Source organism: Mastomys coucha, unplaced genomic scaffold (genome assembly GCF_008632895.1).
Source record: "Mastomys coucha isolate ucsf_1 unplaced genomic scaffold, UCSF_Mcou_1 pScaffold16, whole genome shotgun sequence".
Taxonomy (NCBI): Eukaryota; Metazoa; Chordata; class Mammalia; order Rodentia; family Muridae; genus Mastomys; species Mastomys coucha.
The window spans coordinates 43,132,766-43,155,952 of NW_022196898.1; the positions used below are offsets into that span (position 1 = coordinate 43,132,766).

A 23,187-nucleotide genomic window follows, 5' to 3' on the forward strand; every position below is an offset into this window, starting at 1 on the left:
ACTGAAAATTAAAAAAAAAAAATGAAAATGCAGTTCTTTAGTTTCTGTGAATTCATTCATTGCACGGAAAACATGAGTTAAGGTGGGAACCTACAGACCACTTCTAGATGAAAGCATATTAAGATCTTCACCCTAGGGCTGGAGAGATGGCTCAGTGGTTAAGAGCACTGACTGCTCTTCCGAAGGTCCTGAGTTCAAATCCCAGCAACCACATGGTGGCTCACAACCATCTACAGTACAGCTACAGTGTACTCATATACATAAAAAACAAAAAGATCGTCACCCTATGTAAGCACTGGAAGATGTCTTTCCCCTCTAAAACCAAACCAAAACACAAAATGATACTGGATGGGAAGGTATAAGGAGCTGATAAATGATAACATTGTGAGACTACAATTTATAAAGCTAAAAGAAAAATATTAGGTTGCCATTAGATAAACTCTTCATTTCAGAAATAGCTGATATTTCTATGACAATAACTAGTTTAGTTTGGGGTAGCCACGGCAGGTGAACCTCTGAGAGTTCGAGGTTAGCCTGGTCTACATAGTGAGCTCTGGAACATCCAGGAATACATAAAGAGACAGACCTTGTCTCAAATGAACCAACACAAGCTGAGGCCCAGGCCTTCAATCCCAGCACTTGGGAGGCAGAGGCAGGTGGATCTCTGTGAATTCAAGGCCAGCCTGGTCTACAGAGTGAGTTCCAGGATAACCAAGGATAACCTAGACAGAGAAACTGTCTAGGAAAAACCAAACCAAACCAAACAAGCTGGAGGTCTGAAAATGAAGCCAGATCCCCGAGAACTGTAGCTACAGATGGCACACATCCCCTTCCGCCCCAAACAGTGCTTCTCTGGGTAGCTGCTATCCTAGAACTAACTCTACACCAGGCACCCCACCCCAAACAGGGCTTCTCTGGGTAGCTGCTATCCTAGAACTAACTAACTCTACACCAGGTTGGCTTTGAACTCACAGAGATCTGTCTTCCTCTACCTTCCGAATGCTGGGATTAAAGGAATGAGCTGCTACCTCCTGGCTGATGGCACTTGCCTTTAATCCTAACAATGTGGAGACAAGAGGTAGGTAGATCTTTGAGGAAGAGCCTGGTCTTCATAGTGAGTTCAAGGCAGAGACACCCTGTCTTAAAACAAACAAACAAACAAACAAACAAGATTAAAGGGACTTACTCAAATGCTTAGGAGATACACCATTTTGTGGGACTGGAATTTAGGAGTTACCAAGAGCAAGATCTCTGCAGTTGAAAACACCTCAGGGAAGCTAACTGAAAGGACAGTGAGTGAGACCAAAAGAACTGGAGACAGTGGAATGTTTGCATTGTGACGAAGAGACCATAGAAGGGCCACAAGTAGAGATTCTGAATCAGGCAGGGTCAGAGTCGTGGAACTGAGGGAAACACACAGAGGGATGGAAGCCCTGCAAAGTTCAGACACCAGAACGCACAGGATCCCCTCCATCTGCCTTCTCCTCACCCTGGAATTCTTGGACCCAGAGTCAAAGACCTTCTCATTTACCCACTAAGACTTCTCGCTCAGAGCTGTGAGTGAGGCTCATGACTTTCTTTCTTCTCTCCCTAAAAGGAAAAATAACAATATCCCCAGCTCTTATTTTCATGTGCAGAGATGTAGGTTTTATAAGACCTAACGTATTTAGGTACAAAATTAAATATTTTTTTTTTTAATTTTGGTTTTTCGAGACAGGGTTTCTCTGGGTAGCCCTGGTTGTCCTGGAACACACTCTGTAGACCAGGCTGGCCTTAAACTCAGAAATCCACCTGCCTCTGCCTCCCAAGTGCTGGGATTAAAGGCACCCGCTAAATAAATATTTTTGCTGTTGCTATTTTGAGAAAAGCTATCACACTAGAACTTACCTTGTAGTCCAGGCTGGCCTCGAACTTGTATACCTATCTCAGCCAGCTAAATTCTAAGATTGCACGTGTGAGCCACCACATTCAGATCTAAATACATTTTCAAGTGAAAAATAAAAAGTCAACAAATTGTTGGAAGCCAGACTTGAGTGGCCATGTCTTTAATCAAGCATTCCAAAGGCAGAGGAAGGAGTGAGTTTTACAATACAAGTTCCAGGCCAGTATGCGCTACAGTGTAACAGCCTATCTCAAGATAAGACAAAATGAAAACTTTATGCACAGTAAAGAAACTGGGACAGGGCTACTCTAGGACATGGTTCAAGCTTTTATTATAGATATGAGATCAAGGATAGGCAGAGGCATCTGGAAGAGTCTAGAGTGAAGAAAGAAAAAAGTAGACTGATCATGGCCAGCAGACCAGACATGGCCAGGGCTAGCCACGAGAGAGGGAGAGTGGGAGTGATTAGTGGAGAGAGCAAGATAGCAAGAGATGGAGACCAGAGGAGGGAAGGGCTAAGATGCTGCTGTGGACATTGAAACAGGTAACAGGTATTTGTGATACTGAGGAAGCCTGGAGACCAGCCATGATATGCTGATAGGTGCCACAGACAGCCATGTGTTCCATCTGCCAGAGGTAAGAAAAATTATGCCTTTTGGCGGATGGGAACCAGTTTCACAAGTTCCCCGGGGAATGCTGCCTTTTATCTGACAGAAATGCGTCTGTTATTTGGACTGCCTAAGGCCTAACAAAAACAACTTTTTTAAAAAATTAAATCAGGGCTTTGCTATATATCTTTTTGCTGGCCTTGAATTCACTATACAGTACAGGCTGGCCTCCTATTTCCAGGAATCCTACTCTAGTCTCTGGAATGCTTGAATTCCAAGTGTGAGTTACCAAACCAGGCAAAAGTAGTTTTTCTTGAAGGGGACGCAGGTTCACACCTGCAGTCCAGCATCAGGAAGCAGAGGTGGGAGGTTCAACTAGAGTTTGTGGCTAGCCTGAGACTTACAAAAGGAAATTCCGCCTCAAAAAATAAAATAAAATAAAATAAAATAAAATAAAATAATAAAGAAAGAAAGAAAGAAAGAAAGAAAGAAAAGTGGTGGCCCAGTCAATTTTTTTTTCCCCCAAGAGAGGTTCTATTGTAGACTCTTTTCCCTGGTTTTTCGAGACAGGGTTTCTCTGTATATAGCCCTGGCTGTCCTGGAACTCACTCTGTAGACCAGGTTGGCCTCGAACTCAGAAATCTACCCACCTCTGCCTGCTAGGATTAAAGGCGTGCCCCACTCCTGGCCCTGGTGTGTCTGAAGACAGCTACAGTGTACTCACTTATAATAATAAATAAATCTTTGGGCTGGAACAAGCAGGGACTGAGTGAGTGGGGTTGACCAGAGCGAGCCGAGGTCCTAAAGTCAATTCCCAACAACCAGACGAAGGCTCACAACCATCTGTACAGCTACAGTGTGTACTCATATATATAAAATAAATAAGTAAATTTTTAACAAAGAAAAATGTTGACTTCGGTCCTGCTATATTTAAGATCTCATGCAAAGTCAGCCTTCAGAAAGATCAACCACTTCTTCCTGTGTTTTCTTCCCAGATCCCTTTGTCCTCCCTATCTGCAATAGCTCACCACTCCTTGACAGGTGGGGTGGGGCAATCCAAACAAGAAAGATCCTGCTTTTCTCTCCTGGCTGTAATAACCCTCAGGGAGAGGTGAGAGGTGGTGGAGAAATAATCATGAAAACTTTGGGTTTGTATTTTGAGACAGGGTTGCACTATATAGTCCCAACTGGTCTAGCATATTTGTGTAGCCCAGATTGGCCCCACACCCAAAGCAATCCTGCTACTTCAGCTTTGAGTGCGAGAATACAGGCATGCAACATATTGTCTAGAGATAATGAAAAAGTTTCTTCTGGCATGTCCTTAAATCCAAAAGAGGCCACAGCCAAGAAGATCATCCTCCCTCAGATGAAAGTTTCTGTTTCTAAAACAAAGTTCTTGACTTCCTCTAGAGGTTCCTCCCATATTTTCAAGCTTATGGGAGGCGCTGCCTAACTCAGAATTACTGGGAATTTCCCCAGCAAAGGCGACACCGGCAGTGCTTACCTTTGGGACATCAGAGGCCGGGTTTGTTGTCTGTTGCTAGGCCAGTCCTCTTCTCTTGGCAGCCTCTCTCTCTTTCACATTCCCTTCTAGGAAAACAGAGAGGTTTGTTTGCTGGGTCCCTTTTGCCCTGCAGAAGGTTCATGAATACTTCAGCTAAAACAGAATCAAGTTTCCCGACACTCCGTGGTGAGTAGGAAAATGATCCACTAGGTCAAATCGGAGCTGTGATCAGTAAAGTAACTCTGCTAGAGCTGGGCAGCTGTAGTGGTTTGAATAAGCAGGGTCCCTATAGGGTCATATTTGCATGCTTGGTCCTCAGCCCTCATGGAAGGACTAGGAGGTGTGGCCTTGTAGGAGGCATGTCACTGGCAGTGGGCTTTGAGGTTTCAAAAGTTCATGCCAGGCCCATTGTCTCTCTTTGCCTGTGCAACAGGATTTCTCAGCTATTTCTCCAGCACCAAGCTGTCATGTCTGCCACCAAGCTCCCCACCATGATGATAATGGACCAAGCCTCTGAAACTGTAAGCAAGCCCACATTAAATGCTTTCCTTTGTAAGAGTTGCTGTGGTCATGGTGTCTCTTCACAACAATAGAACAAAGACTAAAACAGCAGCTAAGGTTAATAGTGCAGACAATACCTCCTATGTATGACCCATGGGTAGTGGAGTATGGGTCTGGAGCCATCAATTTGGGGTACACAACGGATCTCTGAATTAACCTCACTTAGCAATTTGTTCAGTTTAGCTTTAGTGAAGAAGAACCTAGGAGATGTTGGCTGCTGGGATTTTTTTTTTTTTTTTTTTTGAAATCTATCTTATCTATTGATTTAGAACCAAGGTTTCACTATATATATATATAGCTCTGGCTGGCCTGGTGTTCTCTATGTAGTCCAGTCTGGCTTGGATCTCCCTATGTAGACCAGGCTGGCCTGGAACTCACATAGAGATACCTGCCTCTGCTTCCCAAATGCTGAGATTAAAATTGTATGTCACCATTCTTAGCTTAAAATTTATTTAATTTTTATTCATTTTCTTTTTTGTTTGTTTGTTTGTTTTTTCATGACAGGGTTTTTCTGTGTAGCCTTGGCTGTCCTGGAACTCACTCTGTACACCAGGCTGGCCTCAAACTCAGAAATCTGCCTGCCTCTGCCTCCCAAGTGCTGGGATTAAAGGCAAAGAGGAGTCATTTTGTGGTGGAGGGGTGAAAGGTTTAAGGTGAGACAGGTGGAGCCAATGAGAGAGTTCCTCCAGTTTAGCAGCTATAGGAGTCATGAGAATTACCTTGAAAGGGCCAGGCCATTTAGGAGAGAGATGAGGGCTGATTATCTGGATGGAAGAGAAGAACTTGGTCTCTAATGTTGACAGGCAGTGGGCAGCCGACAGCATGTGGCCTTGGTAGATGGTGGTCAGCTAAGTTCCAAAGGAGAGAATGGAGATGCCAAAGTAATGGGGTGAGTAGGTGATCAGGGAAGGAAGAGCATTTGGTGAAAGACCAAAAGTTAGGACTGGATTCCCGTCCATGAGTTCAAAGAGTGAGGTAAGGAGAAGTCGTTTGGGGAGAGCTCATAGCCTGAAAAGAGCCAGAGGTAGGGGTTTTACCCAATCGAGGTGAAGTTCCTGTGACAGCTTGACAAGAGTGGTTTTTAAGGAGCAGGGAGCGGTTAGATCCTTCTACCTTACCTGAAGACTGAGGGTAGTAAGGAATGTGAAATGCCAGGGGATGTCTAGGGCTGCAGATAGAGTTTGAGAAATTTGGGAGGTGAATTCAGGACTATTGTCTGACTGGAGGGGGGCTGGGATACCAAATCAAGAGATGATCACTCGGAGGAGAAGATCAGAATTGTCTGAGCCCTCTTGTTGGTAGTGGAGAATGCCTCCACCCACCCTGAGAAGGTGTCCACCAAGACCAAGAGGTACTTGGCATGTTTGGCGGTGGGCATGTCGGTAAAGTCAAGTTGCCAGTCAGTTCCAGGAAGGGAACCTCTAGCCTGATGGGTAGGAAAAGGGATGTTACAATACTTTGAGTTGGAGTCTGACATCTGACAGATTTTGCAAGAGGCAGTGATAGATTTTAAGAAACTTAAGTCCTTAGGAGTAGGCTGTAGTGAGTTTTAATAAAATAAGAAAATGCTTGGCTGTTAGGATGAAAGAGTTGAAGATAGGACATAGCTTGACGAATGTCAGGGAGTGAGGGTGGGGATGTGGGTTGTAGTGTAAGAATGTCCCAGGGAGGGTGAGACGAGTCTAGGCCCCCACATGAAGAAACAGAGGCACCTCAAAAGCTGAATGCTTCAACTTGAGAGGAAGTAGAGTTGGGCTCAGTTGCCTTAAGCTCTGGAAAGAATTTACCAACTCTGTTGCAACACTTGGATGTGGTTTGAAATGTTTTCAATAATGTGTTTGTTAGTCATTTTTCCTGTGTGATGAGTAGTGAAACTTATTTTGTGTTGGAAAATAAACTCTAGATGGTCAAGTGCTTGTATCATAGTCTGGTCTGCAATATCTTCAAAAAATTACCTAAGTGTATGTGTGTGCACCACATGTGTTCAGGAATCCTTGGGGGTCAGAAGATGGCATCAGACCCTCTGAAGCTAGAGTCACAACCAGCTCTGAGGTACCATGTGGGTATTGGGGACAGAACCTGGGTGCCCTTAACCACTGAGTCATCTCTAGAGCTCCCTCTGAGAAAATACTAATGATCTTTTCTGATATTACAAATCACGGATTTGGAAACTCCGCATGGTGGTGCGCGGCTTTAGTTCTAGCACTCAGGAGGCAGAGGCAGGTGGATCTATGTAAGTTTGTAGTTAGCCTGTTCTGCAGAGTGAGTTCCAAAACAGCCAGGGCTACACGGAGAAACAATGTCTCAAACCAAAAAAGAGAGAAAGAATGGAAGGGGGGGAGGAAGGGAGAGAGAGAGAGAGAGAGAGAAAGAGAGAGAGAAAGAGAGAGAGAAAGAGAGAGAGAGAGAGAGAGAGAGAGAGAGAGAGAGAGAGAGAGAGAGAGAGAGAGAGAGAACACATGGCATTGGGATTGAAGAAATGGCTCAGAGGTTAAGGCTGTACATTTCTGTTCTGGGGCTGGTGAGATGGCTCAGTGGGTAAGAGCACGGATTGCTCTTCTGAAGGTTCATGAGTTCAAATCTCAGCAACCACATGGTGGCTCACAACCACTTGTAATGAGATCGGACGCCTTCTTCTGGTGTGTCTGAAGACAGCTACAGTGTACTTACAATAATAAATATATAATAGATATTTTTTAAAAAAAGAGAACACATTTCTGTGCCTGTATATAGCCCACTAAGGTTGTTTGTTGTGACAGCTAAAGTAAACTTATAGATAATGCTGACTACTATCACATGAACACATATGCAAATACATATACGCAAAAAGTAGTGCATACAAGAGGTTGTACACAGGAATATGCAAACATCATGCCATTTTACATAAGAGTCTTGAGTATGCATGAATGCTGTTATCCATATATATGGAGGATAACTACTGTCTCTTTGTAACGATCTCAGTATAGTCCTGAACATCATATTCAGGCCATCAGACTTGGCTAGAAGAGTCCTTATCCACTGAGTCACCATGCTTCCCTTTTGAAAAAAATCACTACATTTATTTATTTAGTGTGTGTGCATATGTGTGTGCCTTTTTACCCATGGAGCCGTCTCGCTGGGCCATGTTTCACTCTCTGGTGTTTTTAGTTCCTTAGGCTTCAGTCAACCATGATCCAAAACTGCTAAATGGAAAATCTCAGAGGTAAACAATCCATACATATTCAGGTGCACGCCATTCGAGTGGTGTGATGGCATCTGATTCCTCCCTACTGGGTTGGGGTGGTGTGGAGCATCCTTCCCCAGCATGTCCGGTGTGCACTTGCACGTGTGCAGGAGCTTTCTCCTTATGCTCCGTTCCCGCATTCCTTAGTTTATGCAATACTGGCCTCAAAGCCCAAGGCTGATCAGGCTGGCAACTTGAGTGTTGCTGAGCAAAACCACAAAGTGCTTTCCTGCTCTCTCTTCCTGTCTTTCTTTCTTTCTTTCTGCAGAGTTTGAGATTTTTATTATGCTATCTTAATATAGACACAAGCAGGAGGGTTAGGAGAAAGAGAGACTCTTGGAAGAAAGTAAGACATAAAGAGAGCTTGTCTGTGGGTTTCTCAAAGATGAGTAGTGATTTTTTTTTTTTTCTTTCAGGGTTGGGGTTGGGATGGGATGAGAGTGGTTGGGTCTTGCCTGGCTTTCAGCTGAGACTCAGTTATCCTCCTGTCTCAGCTCTCCAAGTGCTGGGACCACAGGCATGTGCCACCACACTGAAAGATTATAAAGGATTTTGACTGCAGCGGTGTGGTTCGTGCTGGGAGCCAAAGGCCTCTTCCCTTCATGGTAGAGAACGGTTCCCTTATAATATTTTAGGAATGTTCCCCACCCTGCTTCTTACAGTTTTGAAATTCAAACTCAGGAATTTTCACATGCAGGGCAAGGGTTTACTCTTAAGCTAGACCTCAGTGCTAAAGAGTGCTTTCTGTAAGTGTGACATGAAGGCAAAACATCTCAGTTAATAGAGAAAAGAGGGGCTAGCGAGATGGCTCTGTGGTTAAGAGTGCTTTTTACTTTCCCAGAGGACCCAGGTTCAGCTTCCAGTGTCCACCTGGCAGCTCATCTCCCAATCCTTCCCCAAACAACCTACTAACTAGGGACCACATTTTCAAATAGATGAGTTCCAGGACAGAGTTTATGGGGGGCCATTCTCATTCAAACCAGTACACAGTGCTTCTAGATATACAAACTCAGGCCTTCAAGCTCATGGGACAAGGACTTTACCCACTGATCCATTTCCCCAGCCTGCCACCTTTAAAAAATTATTTAATCTTATTTCTTTAAATGAAATGATTTCATGTATCCCTGACTAGACCTTGAACTCCTGACCCATACACCATCTTCCTGTCTCCCCTTTCCAAGTGTTGGGATTACATGCATGGACTACCATACTGCTGAGTTTTATGAAGCACGGGGATAGATCCCATGGTTCAAATGTACTAGGCAAGCACTCTACCAACTGAGTGAGCTACACCTCCAGCCAAATAATGTATTGTCAACATAATTCCATGTCCATAGAAAATGTAACCTCGTGGGATCTGTTTATACATGCATATGAACACATTATTTGTGTGAATGTATATTTGTTGTACTGTGTATGTAGTATGTAGTATGTGTAAGTGTGTAGTATGTGTAGGCCAGAAGACAACCTTTGGTGTTATTCTCAGAGCATCATCTACCTTCTTTACGATAGAGGCTCTTACTGTCTGATCTTAACAACTAGGCTAAGCTGGCTGTCCAGCAAACTCCAAAGATGTCCCTGTCCCCACCTTGCTAGTCCTTGGATTACAAAGATAGGCTTGGTGTGTTTTATCTTGGGTTCTGGTGCCTGGACCCAGGTTTTCATGCTTCTGGGGAGACTGAGCCATCTCCCCAGCTTCCACTCCTTTGTATTGTTTTGTTAAACAAGTGAGGAGATTGAGCTAGGGCCTTCTCTTTTACTTGGCAGGTACCACACCAACTAAACCATATCTTTACCATCTTTCATTATCTTTCTAAAAATAGATGAAGAATATGTCCACTGTTTGAGTAAGTCATGAAATTGCCATTTTCTAGGAATGGAAATCTACATCATTTCTAAATCTCCTCTCTCTTTTTCCTTCCTTTCTTTTTCTTTTCCCTTCTTCCTCCTCTTCTTCTTCCTCTTCCTCCTCCTTCTTTTATACTTCTTTGAGACTGTCTCATGTAGCGGGTTTTAAACTTTTGATCTTTCCTCTCTCATCCCCAGGCTGGCCTCAAACTCACTAGGGAGTCAAGGCTAATGTCGAACCATTTATTCTCCTGTCTTCATTTCCAAAGTGTTGTTGATATTATGTGCATAAGTTATTACGCCCCATGTTGCTTCTTACCTATAAGACCCACTTTCCCTTAAAGAAACACACTTTGGGGCTTAAACGGTGACTGAGTGTTCAAGAGCACTTGCTGCTCTTGCATAGGATCTGGATTTGGTTTTCAAAACACACATAGCAGCTCAGCACTGTGTATAGCTCTAGTTTCAGAGGATCTGACACTCTTCTGGCTTCCACAGGCTTGAGGACAGGCACATGGGGTTTCCATCTGGGAACCAGCTTCCTTCATCTCTGCATGTGGTCTTGTGTGAGGCCAGGGTAAGGAAAAGAGAGATTGCTTGAATCCTGCAATCTGCAAGATTGTTTTTTTGCAATGTTCAGTGTTAAAACAGTGGAGAAAGCAACAGACTAGTTCTGTACTGGAAGTAACTGCATTCAAAGATGAATAGGCAGAAGGAAGCAAAGAAGGAGGCAAGAGAAACACACACAAGATGAAACCCCATCAAAGGAAGGAAATGCAGAAAATGGAGGTCTCTGAACCAAGCCTTGAGGAAGAGCCAAAGCTTGAGCAAATCAAGAAGAGGAAGAACCACAAAAGGAGAAAAAAGAAAAAAATTTAAAAAACCTTTTTTTTTTTAAAGATTTATTTATTATTATATGTAAGTACATTGTAGCTGTCTTCAGATCTCATTACGGGTGGTTGTGAGCCACCATGTGGTTGCTGGGATTTGAACTCAGGACCTTTGTAAGAGCAGCCAGTGCTCTTAACCGCTGAGCCATCTCACCAGTCCCTAAAAGAAACTTTTAAGGAAAGACTGACTGGGGATGCTTAGGGGCTTAAGGGGATGCACACAGTAGATGTTTAAGCAATGAAGTTATGTTGATAGAAGTGGGTGAAACAGATAAGGAGGGGAGTATGAGAAACAAGTACACAGCGACGCCTTGGAAGGCTAATTGAAACCATCATTACCTTTATGTAATGGAGTTTGCCTTAGTTTCTGCTTTATCTGATGTTACTATGGCAATCTAACTTTTTATTAGTGATTTGTTCACATTTCTGAGCTGCCTTCCTACTTTGAAGCTCTTGCAGTTAGTGGGTTTAGTTATATCTCTTCTTATCTTGATGTTTATTATATCTGGAACCAATGTCTAATTCTCTGGCTTTTAATAAGAGAACAATCCTTATTTATTTAAAAAATGAGCTTCTGCTAGGATACAAAATGAGAGAGGTTACAAAGCAATATAGAATATCTGAGAAATACAAGAGTCCCTTTGTATTACACAGGTGACCATAAAAACTCATGGAGAGACAGACCATACCATCTCAGTGGTAGAATTAGGAATTATTTTTGTTTATTTGTATTTTCCATATTCCTAAAATGAACTCAGTTATTTTTGATAAAAAATAATATCTTTTTTAATTTGATAAAAATAATCGCTCCAATTAGAGCTGGAGAGATGGCTCAGTGGTCATTTAAGCCCTGTTGCTCTTGCAGAAGACCTGGGTTGGGGTCCCAGGACCTGCTGAGATTCAGCTCAGCATCCAGGTAGACTGAGGAAAGCAGCAAGGTACGAGGTAGGGAATGGGCAGGGGTCAAAAAGCTGATGACTCTTGGCTCTTTAACTCTCTCTTGCTATTCTAGGGCTAAAAGCTGATGGCTTCTGGTAATTAACTCCCGCTGATAGCACAAGGATTAAGAAAAGAAATTTAGGAGCTGTGCAGTGGTGGCACACGCCTTTAGTTCCAGCACTTGGGAGGCAGAGGCAGGCAGATTTCTGAGTTCAAGGCCAGCCTGGTCTACAGAGTGAGTTCCAGGACAGCCAGGGCTACACAGAGAAACCCTGTCTCGAAAAACCAAAAAGAAAAAAAAAAAAAAAAGAAAGAAAGAAAAGAAACTTAGTTACTTGTGCTCTTTACTTTGACTCAGAGGCCCCTCATTGGCCAGACAAGAGGCTAGGAATTCCTTAACTCTTCATGATCCAGAGAGAAAGGAAAATAAAAAAAGAAGTGAAGCATGAAGTAGAAACTTAAGGGTTCTTTGGAAAGTTGGTTGGATGGTTTTTTGCTGGGCAAACATGTGAAGGAACGTTTAGCTGAAATGGACACAAGTGAAAGGCTAAGGCAGACTCTAAAGGTACATTTTGCTGAAACAGAAGCAGGAGAGAGATGTTCTGCTAAAGCAAGTGTGGAGAGCTTTTGGGGCTGCTTCTAGAAACTTGGCAGGAATTTGACATTGTGCCAGGACAAGGAAGTAAGCTCAGGCAGCAGTCTGATTTTCCACTTGGAAAAAGTAATAGGCTTCAGGCAAGAATTTGACTTTGGGCTAGGACAAGGAAGTAGGCTCAGATATCTTGGTCATCCTTGTAAACTCCTAGAAACAGTGATCACGGGACTTTGTTTATTGACTTGCTTGTTCCTTGACTATTTGTGTTTTTAAAAAATGCCTTGTTTGCTCCTTAACCTAGAACTGACCTTATTACCTGCATGTATTTAAAATGTATAAAAGTCTGGGAAAAAAAATAAACCCACTTCAGCCTCAGAACTGGCTGGAGTCATGCTACAGTGTTGTCTAATTGTCTTTTTCTTTTTTATCCTTGCTCCCTCCCTGTCCTGAACCTGTTGACTGACTGAGCTGGCTTTTGTCAAGCAAGCCTGTGAAAGGACACTCCATGAAGGATTCTTGTCTAATGACAGGCCTGTATTAGTCCTCCTTACATTTGTGTAATTGAGCTCCATTTGTTGGGACTCCATAGAGAAAAATGCACCAAAAAAAACCTTCTGGTGGTGTGCTGCTGTTTCCTGCCGCTTCTGCAGCTTGATTAGCAGAGTGATGTCAGCTGAAGGCCTGTGCTGAGGCGAGACCCTTGGAAGACATGCGATGTTTGGAGAGAGTATAAAAGGACTCCATGGACAGTGATGGGGGCTGAGCTTGGACTGCAGTAGAACAAGCCGCACAACACTTGTGGGGGGATAGGCACAGCCAAGAACTTCTCTTGGTGTCCCTCCTGGTCCCTCCTGATGACTTGTGCTGAGGCTGAGGCCTGGCTGTGTCTGCTGATTCCTGTTTGCTATCCTGACTCTACTGCTAACCTGTGAACTGAACTGCCAATTTCCAGACAACACAACTTTGGGAGTTGCTCCAAAGAGCCTTTCTAAACAGGTCCACTTTCCCCACCCCTTCCCACATATCCTTTTTGCCTTGTGTCTTATTATTTTGAAGTCTTTTGTTTTGTTTTTGTTTTTGTTTTTGTTTTCGAGACAGGGTTTCTCTGTATAGCCTTGGCTGTTCTGGAACTCACTCTGTAGACCAGGTTGGCCTCGAACTCAGAAATCCACCTGCCTCTGCCTCCCAAGTGCTGGGATTAAAGGCGTGCGCCACCACCGCCCGCTCTATTTTGAAGTCTTGTATAGATAAACTAGGCAATCTTTTATTTTCTGTCCTTGCACCTACAATAAATTGTCCATTCCCAGTTTATGACTTTTAGTTTCCAGATAGTGGTCTCATTCCTAACCTAGAATTAATGTTTTTCTTTTTTTTTTCTTTTTTCTTTTTTTAAATAGAATGACTTTGTTTTTGTTTTAAGATTTATTTATTTATTTATGTGTATGAGTATACTGTAGCTGTACAGATGGCTGTGAGACATCATGTGGCTGCTGGGAATTGAACTCAGAACCTTTGCTTGCTCTGGCCCTGCTCGCTCTGGTGTAATTCACCATTGCTGTCTTCAGACACACCGGAGGAGGGCATCAGATCTCATCACGGATGGTTATGAGCCACCATGTATTTGCTGGGATCCGAACTCAGGACCTGCGGAAGAGCAGTAAGTGCTCTTATCCGCTGAGCCATCTCGCCAGCCCCAGGGATGTTTTTCTTGATCATAAATTTGTTCCAAGCCTGTTTTCTTTTCCTAGTGCAATTTGCCTGTGACACATGAAGGTTTTCAGAGCTATTTGCTGCTTTTTATATTCTATAGGTGGCTTGAGATTACTTATATCGCTGGGCGGTGGTGGCGTACGCCTTTAGTCCCAGCACTTGGGAGGCAGAGGCAGGTGGATTTCTGAGTTCGAGGCCAGCCTGGTCTACAGAGTGAGTTCCAGGACAGCCAGGGCTATACAGAGAAACCCTGTCTTGAAAAACCAAAAAAAAAAAAAAAAAAAAAAAAAAAAAAAAAAAAGAGATTACTTGTATCAATTTAGGAGTTCTATAACACCATTATCAGGAATTATGAAATCACCAATTTGTCTAAACAGCATTATTGCATGAAAGAAAATATTCATATTGATTCTTCAGAAAATCTGTCCAACAGAGTAGGTAAATACCCAGGAGATCATTAAGCTGTGCAATAGTGACAGGCAAGGCAGCAGTGAGAAGCAGTCCTGGGATGAGGTCTCTGGGGTACATCCCTCTCAGAGTTCACACATCACAGCCATGCAAAGCAGTGGGCCAGCTCCAGAAAACTCACCTGTTTGCCGGAGCCTTTCCTAGACAGCTTCTGTCAAGCATCCATATGATGGCTCACAAGCATCTATGACTAACTTTAGGGTATCTGTTGACCACTTCTGACCTCCATGGGCACCAGGTAAGTATACATTGCACAGACATATATGTAGGGTTTTAATGACACTGAATGAGAATAAAAAACCATTACCCAAATTCTTTGGTCAAATTATGCAAGCTTTATTTTCTATTAGATAGGGCTATCTCCCTAAAGCAGGGCTTGAGGGAAAAAAGTTTAGGACTAGGAGGTTGTCAATGTTTGGGAATTTCCAGAGGAATTCTGGTTATGGAGGAGCTTGAATGAACATTTCAAAATTATACTATCAGGGTGGAAGTCAGCGTATAGGGCACAGGACATGTCAAGTTCCAGAAAATGTGTCAAGACATGGTCAAACCCAAGTTTTACAGAAAACAGAAATGAATTTATTTTTACCTTGTAACAAGATGGCTTTTAACCTTATATGGAGTCGGGCTGGTCCATCATAGTGAAAACACACTTAGGTCTAAAATTAAAGAACTAAATATATATATTGGTTTGTTTTGAAATAGGGTCTTGGATGTCCTGGAACTCATTATACAGACCAGGCCTGGCCTTAAACTCAAAGAGACCAACCTGCCTTTGCCTCCCCAGTTCTGGGATTAAAGGCACACACCACTACACCACTATTCCTGGCTAAAAAATAATATTTTTATTCTCTCTCTCTCTCTCTCTCTCTCTCTCTCTCTCTCTCTCTTTCTCTCTCTCTTTCTGTGTGTTTAAGTGCATATATAATATGTCACACACACACATATATACATATATATTTTATATATGCCCAGTTTCACACCCCCCAAAAAAACCCCCTTAATTCTCAACAGCAATAAATGAACCATTGTTGCCAATAGGGTGCCTTTATAAAATGTTCCTGACAAAGCCTGCTTTGCCCAACCAGTCCCTTGTCTAGAAGGGTCCTGCTTCATGCATGTGTAGTCTCAGTTTCCTACAATCCCTGCCCCTTAGCTATGCTATGAAACATGAGACCTTCAACCCACTTTCGTGGAGGTTGGCAGGAAGTTCCACGACGTTTCTGGGCTTTCCTTTTGCACCCTGCTCCCCTTTGTTTCCTGATTCTGTTTCCCTTTGTAAGACTCTGACTAGCCTTAGCTGGGGGTAGGGGGAGGCTCCCCCCTCCAGTGAACCACAGGGAACTGCAGATTGATGCAAAAGCAAGAGGAGATTATTGTTCCAGCGCACTGGGCCCATCCTGTATCCAAAGGAGGGGTGACGACCCCAGCAGCCTGTTTAGCCAGTTTTTATACAGTTTTCAGGGGTAGAATAGAGCAACAGCCACTAGGCACAATGTGATGGGCAGAACTGTGTGACTTTTAAACTGATTGCTCCTTAGGGAATGACATAGCAAGGGCTTCCCTGTCTGCGAGTGGCCAATGGTCCTCCCTGAGGAATGTGCTCTGAGTTTTCCTTATCTGCAGGTGGCAACCAGTCAGTGGCCTTTCTGAGGAAAGTAATCAGCTTCCTCCTTCCGGGTCTGGTGGAATTTCCCAAAGGTCCTGACCTGACCTCTTCACCCTCCCCCACCTCCCCACCGCTCACCCCCACATTTTTTAGGTGGTTACAACTCAGTTTTGTGTGTGTTTGAGTGTGCGTGCATGAGATGCACGGGAAAGTTAAAGGACAATCTTGGTTGCTGGTCTATGCCTTCCACTTTGTCTGAGATAGTCACTTATTTTTTTTTAAGTTTTTAAAAATATATTTATGTTATGTATACAACTGTACTATAGCTGTCTTCAGACACACCAGAAGAGGGCATCAGATCTCATTACAGATGGTTGTGAACCACCATGTGGTTGCTGGGATTTGAACTCAGGACCTCTGGAAGAGCAGTCAGTACTCTTACCCACCGAGCCATCTCACCAGCCCTAAACTACACTTTCTTATATTCAAGTGTGCTATTTAGATGTCATGTTTTGTTTTTCTAAATTCGACACAAGCTAAAATCATTTGAGAGGAGGAAAAGCCATTAAGACAATGCCTCCAACCTGGCATTGTGGTGCATATCTTTAAGGCCAGCAAATGATAGTGCGAAAGCAGGTGGGTCTTTATCAGTTCACTACTGTTTGTAACTCCAGGTTGATGGGATCTTACTTGTCTGCCTCATCATGTTCCTGCACTCAGGTGTACAGACTTAAATGCGGACACAAACCACATTCTTAAAAAGGAAACTATTGCTGGGCGCTGGTGGCACACGCCTTTAATCCCAGCACTTGGGAGGCAGAGACAGGCGATTTCTGAATTCGAGGCCAGCCTGATCTACAGAGTGAGTTCCAGGACAGCCAGGGCTACACAGAGAGACCCTGTCTTGAAAAACCAAAAAAAAAAAAAAAAAAAAAAAAAAAAAAAAAAAAAAAAAAAAAAGGAAACTATTCAAATCTAAGCCAACCATTCAACCAAACAACCTAGAGCAAGTAAGCAAGCAAGCAACTAACAGAAGCCAGCATGGTGTCATCCAGCCTCTCACTGCACCTCTTTTTAGTGGACTGGAGTTAGTTCTCTTCTTCAACCCTCATGTAGCTTTTAGAGGATCCAACTTCAAGCAGTTCTTGAGCCATCTTGTCAGTTCTACTTACTTCTACATGTTTTTAAAATTTTTGTGTATGTGTGAGTGAGTGCACGTTATGGTGTGAGGAAAGTTGAAGATAATTTGCAGGAGTCCTCTTGTTCTGTAAGTTCAGAGCATTGGATCTTGGGATGTTAGGTGTAGCTGGGTAGTGGAGTCATCTTTATGGCTAATTTTTAAACATTTGGTGAATCAGATTGACAACAAGCCAAAAGTAGTGCCATATGCTTATAGTTCTCATATTGGAAGGAGAGGCTGTAGAATCAGGAATTCAAGGCTATTTTCATCCACATAGTGAATATGAGGTCAGTCTAGGCTACATGAGACCTTGTTTCAAAGAACAAAACTACCCCCACCCCAAGCCCAGTCCACTTATACATTGTAATAATGTATGTAATAGGGTTTGGGTGTTTCATTTATTTTACTTCTCACTACTGGATTAATTTGCAAGGTGTTCTTTGTTCCATGTCTTTGGTTTTTGTTTTTGAGACACTGTCTTTCTATATAGCCCCTGTTGTCCTAGAACTCACTATGTAGACCAGGGTAGCATTGAACTCAGAGAAATTGGCCAGCTTCTGCCTCCTCAGTACTGAGATTAAAGGCATGCATCACTATGCCTGGCTCTGTTTGTAGTTCTTGATCTGTAAAATTATAGAATTTATCTCACAGGTTTTTTTTTTTTTTTTTTTTTTTTTTTTTTTTGTCTTTTTTTTGTTGTTATTGTTGTTTTTTGTTTTTGTTTTTCGAAACAAGGTTTCTCTGTATAGCCCTGGCTGTCCTGGAACTCACTCTGTAGACCGGGCTGGCCTCAAACTCAGAAATACCCTGCCTCTGCCTCCCAAGGGCTGGGATTAAAGGTGTGTGCCACCACTGCCTGGCTATCTCACAGTTTTGAGTAGACATTGTCTGTTCTGAACTGCTCAGTTCTTTTAATTAGACATTACTTCTGTGTGGTTATCACCTTGAAATTTGTAAAAAAACTTGTGACATAGGACATCCCATTTTTCGAGGGCAGAGAGAGACTAGTTTCATTTTATAGTACAGGCTGGTCTTTGCCTTCTGAGTTCTGGAATACTTGTTTAATAAAAATTCTTTATTCATTGTCTCCACTTCGAACGTTGGCATCCTTGGTACCACATAATCACCCAGATTTTTCCTACCAGCTTCAGAGCCAACTTTTAAGAGTGAGTTATCGGACTTTTACTAGTGACGAAAGTTCATAAAGAAAAACAATCTAGAATGGATTCGTGATCACTGTTAGGACATTTAAAGAGGATTTGTATAACCAATCGTCTGTAGGAAGCATACGCTGATGAGCCCACTTGGGAAGGAAACTTTTTAGTAAAATGCTCGCTTTCAGTGCATTTCACCGACGTCAATTTGGTTATGAATCTCTGACGCCAAGAAGGCCGGATTAGGGAAACAGCTGGTAGGCTTCCTAGCTCAGGCTTCCTAGCAGTCCTCGGGTCACCGGACTCACTGGCAGAGTCGCTAGCCCGGCCTCTAGTGCGACTTTCTGTTTCCATTGGTCAGTTTTCCTAAGGAGGCTGTCTAAAGACTGACCGCGCCCGTAGCATGGGGCGTGTCCTCTCCCCCAGGATGGGGGGTGGGGGGAGAGCGTCCGCCATCTTGGATTCCGCTGTAGCGGTGGTGGCGGTGAGGTGCCGAATCTGTGGAGTGGCTCTTCCCTCCCCTCCCCCAGCTCGGTGGCGGCCGCCCCTCCCACTGAAGGTGGCGCAGCGACGGTGCCACCTCGACCATGGCGGCGACTACAGCTAACCCAGGTGAGACCGAAAGGACTGACAAGTGCGGAGAGCCCGAGCTGAGCGGTAGGGCCGTGGCGTTCGGGTGTTGGGGGAGGGGTGTCGAGGAGGCGCCTTGCCCGGCGGAGCCGGGGAACGGGTGACGGGTGTCTGGGGACTCTGCGCCTCGACTTTCGGAGTAGTGGCGGTGCTTGGCCGAGCGCCTCCGATCTGCGTGCGGCGTTAGGGAGTGGTGTGGTCTTTTAACCCTCTGCCAGCTGATGTCCCCTGATGCCTGGTCAGGAACTGGGCAAAGTGACTTGGTGTAACTGCGAGAGTCCTCTGGGCTGTAGAGGGGGCCACGTTGGTGTTTTTTTTTTTTTGCAAGGTCTTGATTCCACCGTTGGAAAAGTTTACATTTAAATGGAAAACTTACTTCTTTGAGAATCTGCTCTGATTCTTGTAGCTCCCATACTTTGAAATTTAGGGTTTACACGTTTTAGCGTAGTTGTTAGCGTCTTGCTGCTGAAGGCAGAAGTTTGGGTAATGGTTGTAGTTCAGGACAGGTCTTTTGAGTCCAGAACCCAGGTTTAAATCTTGTTAGGTCGAGGTGGAGCAACTCCTGTTCTTTCAGAAAAAAATGTCCCGCGCCATTTGTCTGTGGACGTCCTCTTGCTTGTCAGTCTGTCTCTGTCTCGCTTTCACCTTATTTTGAGTCAGGGTCTCATTCTAGCCCCAGGTTGACTTTGAACCACTGCAGCCTCCTGTCTCAGCTTCACACCTGACTGTCCAGTCCTCTTTCTATTGGATTACAGTTACGTCTTAGGAAGCATTTTATTTTAGTTGGTCTCGTTTACCTTGCTGTTCTCTGACTAAGTAAAGTCATCCTTTCCCAGAAGTTGGTATCATCACAGCCTTTTAGAAAACAAGGGTCTGGAGGTTGTGCAGTGTTGGGCTCTGCTGTTTGACATTGAAATTTTAAATTTTATCTTGTTAATGTCTTAGGTAATATTGTATTATAACAACAGGGTACACACATATACATACACACATACACACCATAGCTGAATCACTGAGAAATGTATTGTTTTTTTCATTATTTCTGGAAACAGCTTTTTTTTTCTTTTTCTTTTTCTTTCTTTTTTTTTTTTTTTTGAGAGAAAGAGAACATCTACATAGCCCTAGAATTTACAATGTAGGCCAGGTTGGCCTCAAATTCATAGAGATTATATTCCAGTATCAGTTTTTTAAAAAATATTTTTTAAGCTTTAAAAATTATGTATATGAGAATGTTTACTTGTGAGTGCAGGTATGGGAGGAGTCCAGAATAGGGTGTTGGATCCTCTGGAGCTAGAGTTTCAGCCTCATGATGCTAGGAACTGACATTAGGTCCTCTAAGAGTAATACACACTCTTGACCACTGAACCTAACTTTCAGCCCCTGAATATCAGTTTTTTAAATCTTAAATTATTCTTCTTACATGAAGATGAAGTAAATTATCAGGAAACTATTGGAATATTTGATGAATTGTAGAATAAAAGTATGTAATTGAAAAAAATGTTAGGGAAAATCAGACCTTGTAGTAAAATAGCCCATGTCTGATTAGAGTAAGCAAGATTTCAAACTGATCACATGTTGCAAAATCCTTATATAATTCTTCAGATTGCAAAGTCTTTCTCTTGTTTTTTTTTTTTTTTTTTTTTTTTTTTTTTTTTTTTTTTTCTTTTGGTTTTCGAGACAGAGTTTCTCTGTGTAGCCCTGGCTGTCCTGGAACTCACTCTGTAGACCAGACTGGCCTCAAACTCAGAAATCCTCCTGCCTCTGCCTCCCAAGTGCTGGGATTAAAAGCATGTGCCACCACTGTCTGGCGTGTTTCTCTTGTTATGGGCCGTAGATAAACAAATTCTAGTGAGTCCTAGGCTTTTCTAGCCTTGTGGGTGGAGCTGCCTGATTTGTTCTGATTTTAAACAAGTTACTAGAATGACAGTTTCTTGACCAGATATTCATTTCCTTATCAATATTAGCTTAAGTCTCTAAGCAGGAAATAGTAATTTTTTTCTTCTATCTTTTTTTCCCGAGTGGGGAATTTTGAGAGGCTGGCCTGCAGTGTTCTGTGAAGATGAGGCTGGCCTTGAACTTGCCGTGGTCTTCTTGCTTCTATCTTCAAGTGCCATTGTATATAAACTGTCAAAAACATTTTTAAAAATAAGGTTTAAGAATCCTTTTTAATGAAACAGTTGATTGATTGATTGCTTGTTTTGACTTTGGTTTTTCAAGGCAGGGATTCTCTGTATATCCTGGAACTCACTCTGTAGACCAGGATGGCCTCCAGTTCAAGATCTGCCTCCTTCTGCCTCCTGGGTGCTGGATTAAAGGTGTGTTATCACCAGTGGAAACTGTTGATTTTATTTATTGTTATTTAATGCTTCCTTCTTCAATTTTGAGGTTGCGGTTTGTTGGTTTTTGAAGATGGCCTCTCCCTGATGCAGGATGGAAAGACGCAGGGGCACATGGGAAGGGAAGGGGTCCATTCACAGTTGGCCTGAAGACATTATAGCATTTGCTTGCGTCCTTTCACCTTTCCCAACTGTAGGACTGCAATTTCCTAGAACTCTCACTAAAACTGCCTTTGTAGTACAAGGGTGTGTTATGTCCTCAACCCCTTGTGTAACCTGCCTGGCTCCCGGAGTAGCCACATCGCAGGTGCTCACCAAACAGAGGAGGACCAAGCTGGGACTCCTTTGATCTTTGCAGAGGCAGAGGGTATCTTAGTTCATGGCCATCCTGGCCTACAAAGTCAGTTCCATGCTACATAGTGAGACCTTGTTTCAAAACCAAAAGCCAGACCAAACCAAACAAAAAACTCAGAAGGCGAGGTGTAGGTTCTTAGCAAACCTTTGAGAAGATTTTAACATGAGAATTTAAGAGTTTTCTTAAATTCTAGTCCACTGTTAGTAATGGCATAGAACCCAATGGTTCCTGCTGTAGCTGACATCCCTATGTAGCCAGTACTGGGATCATAGGTATGAGTATAGAACTATACACACCTAGTGAGATTGACCCACTGCTCTCTCTATTATCTGTCTTTCCTTTCTTTTCCTGGGGTTACATTCCTAGCTCAAGATTTCTTTTTTCCATGTTGAGACTTCTTCCATCTCTTCTAATTTATTGATCCCATGTTCAGTACAACATGATAACTAAGTCATAAAATATTGCCTTTTTGTTGTTGCTTTTTCCTCCTTAACTTTTTTGTGTCAAACAGGATGTTTTGGACTGTTGAATTTTGGAAAATTCGATTCCTGACTGGAGGGATATCTGATGGGAAATGTACTATGTTCAGTGTGCACTCGTACAAGGCCAGAGGCATTGGATCCACCTCTCTAACTTTCTGCCTTACTCCTTTGGGGCAGGATTTCTCGGTAAATGTGGGCATCTTACTTTGTCACTCTGCCCTATTTCTTTGAGGCCAGGGCTCTCCCGGAACCTGAGGCTTATGTGTTTTGCTAGGCTGTCTTGTACCCTCAGAGTACAGGGATTACTGGTGGATGCAGGATTATGCCAGACTTGTTATGTGGGTTCAGGTCTCCAGGTTGTATAGCAAGTGCTCTGAACCCCTGAGTCATCTCTCCATTCCATACCCCGCCTCAGTTGTTTGAGACAGGATCTGTTAGTGGCCTGGAGTTTGCAAAGGAGGATAAGCTTCTGGCCAGTGAGCCCCAAATTCACTGGGTTTCGGCTTTACCAGTGCTGGAAATACAAGTAAACGTTACCACGCCTTGTCTTTTTATGTGGGTTCTGGAGATTAACTCAGGACCTTATTGCTTGATTGGCAAGTCTTTTTTGATTGAGCTACCAAGCCCTTTATTATTAATTAGTCAGTGTTCTTAATTGCTGGTCATATCTCCTGCCCCACATTTTTTGTTTGTTTGTTTGTTTGTTTGTTTTGAGACAGGGTTTCTCTGTGTAGCCCTGGCTGTCCTGGAACTCACTCTGTAGACCAGGCTGGCCTTGAACTCAGAAATCCTCCTGCCTCTGCCTCCCAAGTGCTGGGACTAAAGGTGTGCGCCGCCACCGCCCAGCCCTACTTTTTTCTTAAAAAAAGATTTTAATTAAATTATGCACATTGGTGTTGTAGTTACTTTTCTGTGGCCATGAAAAGACACCATGACCATGGCAACTTAGAGAAGCATCAGTTTATAGCCTTGAATTTTCCTTAGGTGAGTCTATGATCATTATGGCTGGAAGCAAGGCAGCAGGCTGTACTACTTCCAACTAAGCCATACCTCCTAATTCTTCCCAAGACACACCAACTGTGGACCAAGAATTCAAATATAGGAGCCTGTGGGGACTATTCTTATTCAAAAGACCATAATTACTGCGTGTAGGTTTGTTCCTGTGAGTGCAGGTACCCTTGGAGGCCAGAAGAGGGCCTTGATTCTCTTGTAG

The 23,187-nt window shown here is 43.2% G+C and overlaps 1 protein-coding gene and 1 long non-coding RNA gene across 9 annotated transcripts in view; one reads left to right on the top strand and one right to left on the bottom strand.

Moving 5' to 3' along the window:
* LOC116094180 overlaps nucleotides 1-1,320 on the bottom strand; it is a 10,666-nt gene extending 9,346 nt beyond the window's left edge. Inside the window, exon 1 of the long non-coding RNA XR_004119988.1 lies at nucleotides 1,187-1,320. This is a non-coding gene — a long non-coding RNA (uncharacterized LOC116094180). The remainder of the gene's footprint in view (nucleotides 1-1,186) is intronic.
* An 82-nt stretch (nucleotides 1,321-1,402) lies between these two features.
* Nucleotides 1,403-23,187, top strand: part of Arnt (aryl hydrocarbon receptor nuclear translocator) — an 82,287-nt gene continuing 60,502 nt past the window's right edge. For 5 of the 8 annotated variants that reach the window (XR_004119708.1, XM_031374817.1, XM_031374818.1 and 2 more), the window contains exon 1: nucleotides 18,612-18,783. Coding sequence is in view for 5 of the 8 variants with exons in the window: in XM_031374817.1 (XP_031230677.1) it covers nucleotides 18,759-18,783 (25 nt within the window). In the remaining 3 variants the exon portion in view is untranslated. Of the gene's footprint in view, nucleotides 1,557-4,084; nucleotides 4,181-4,427; nucleotides 4,516-18,611; nucleotides 18,784-19,014; nucleotides 19,040-23,187 lie in introns of those variants that run through there. The other 3 variants (XM_031374822.1, XM_031374823.1, XM_031374819.1) reach the window with 3 other exon arrangements.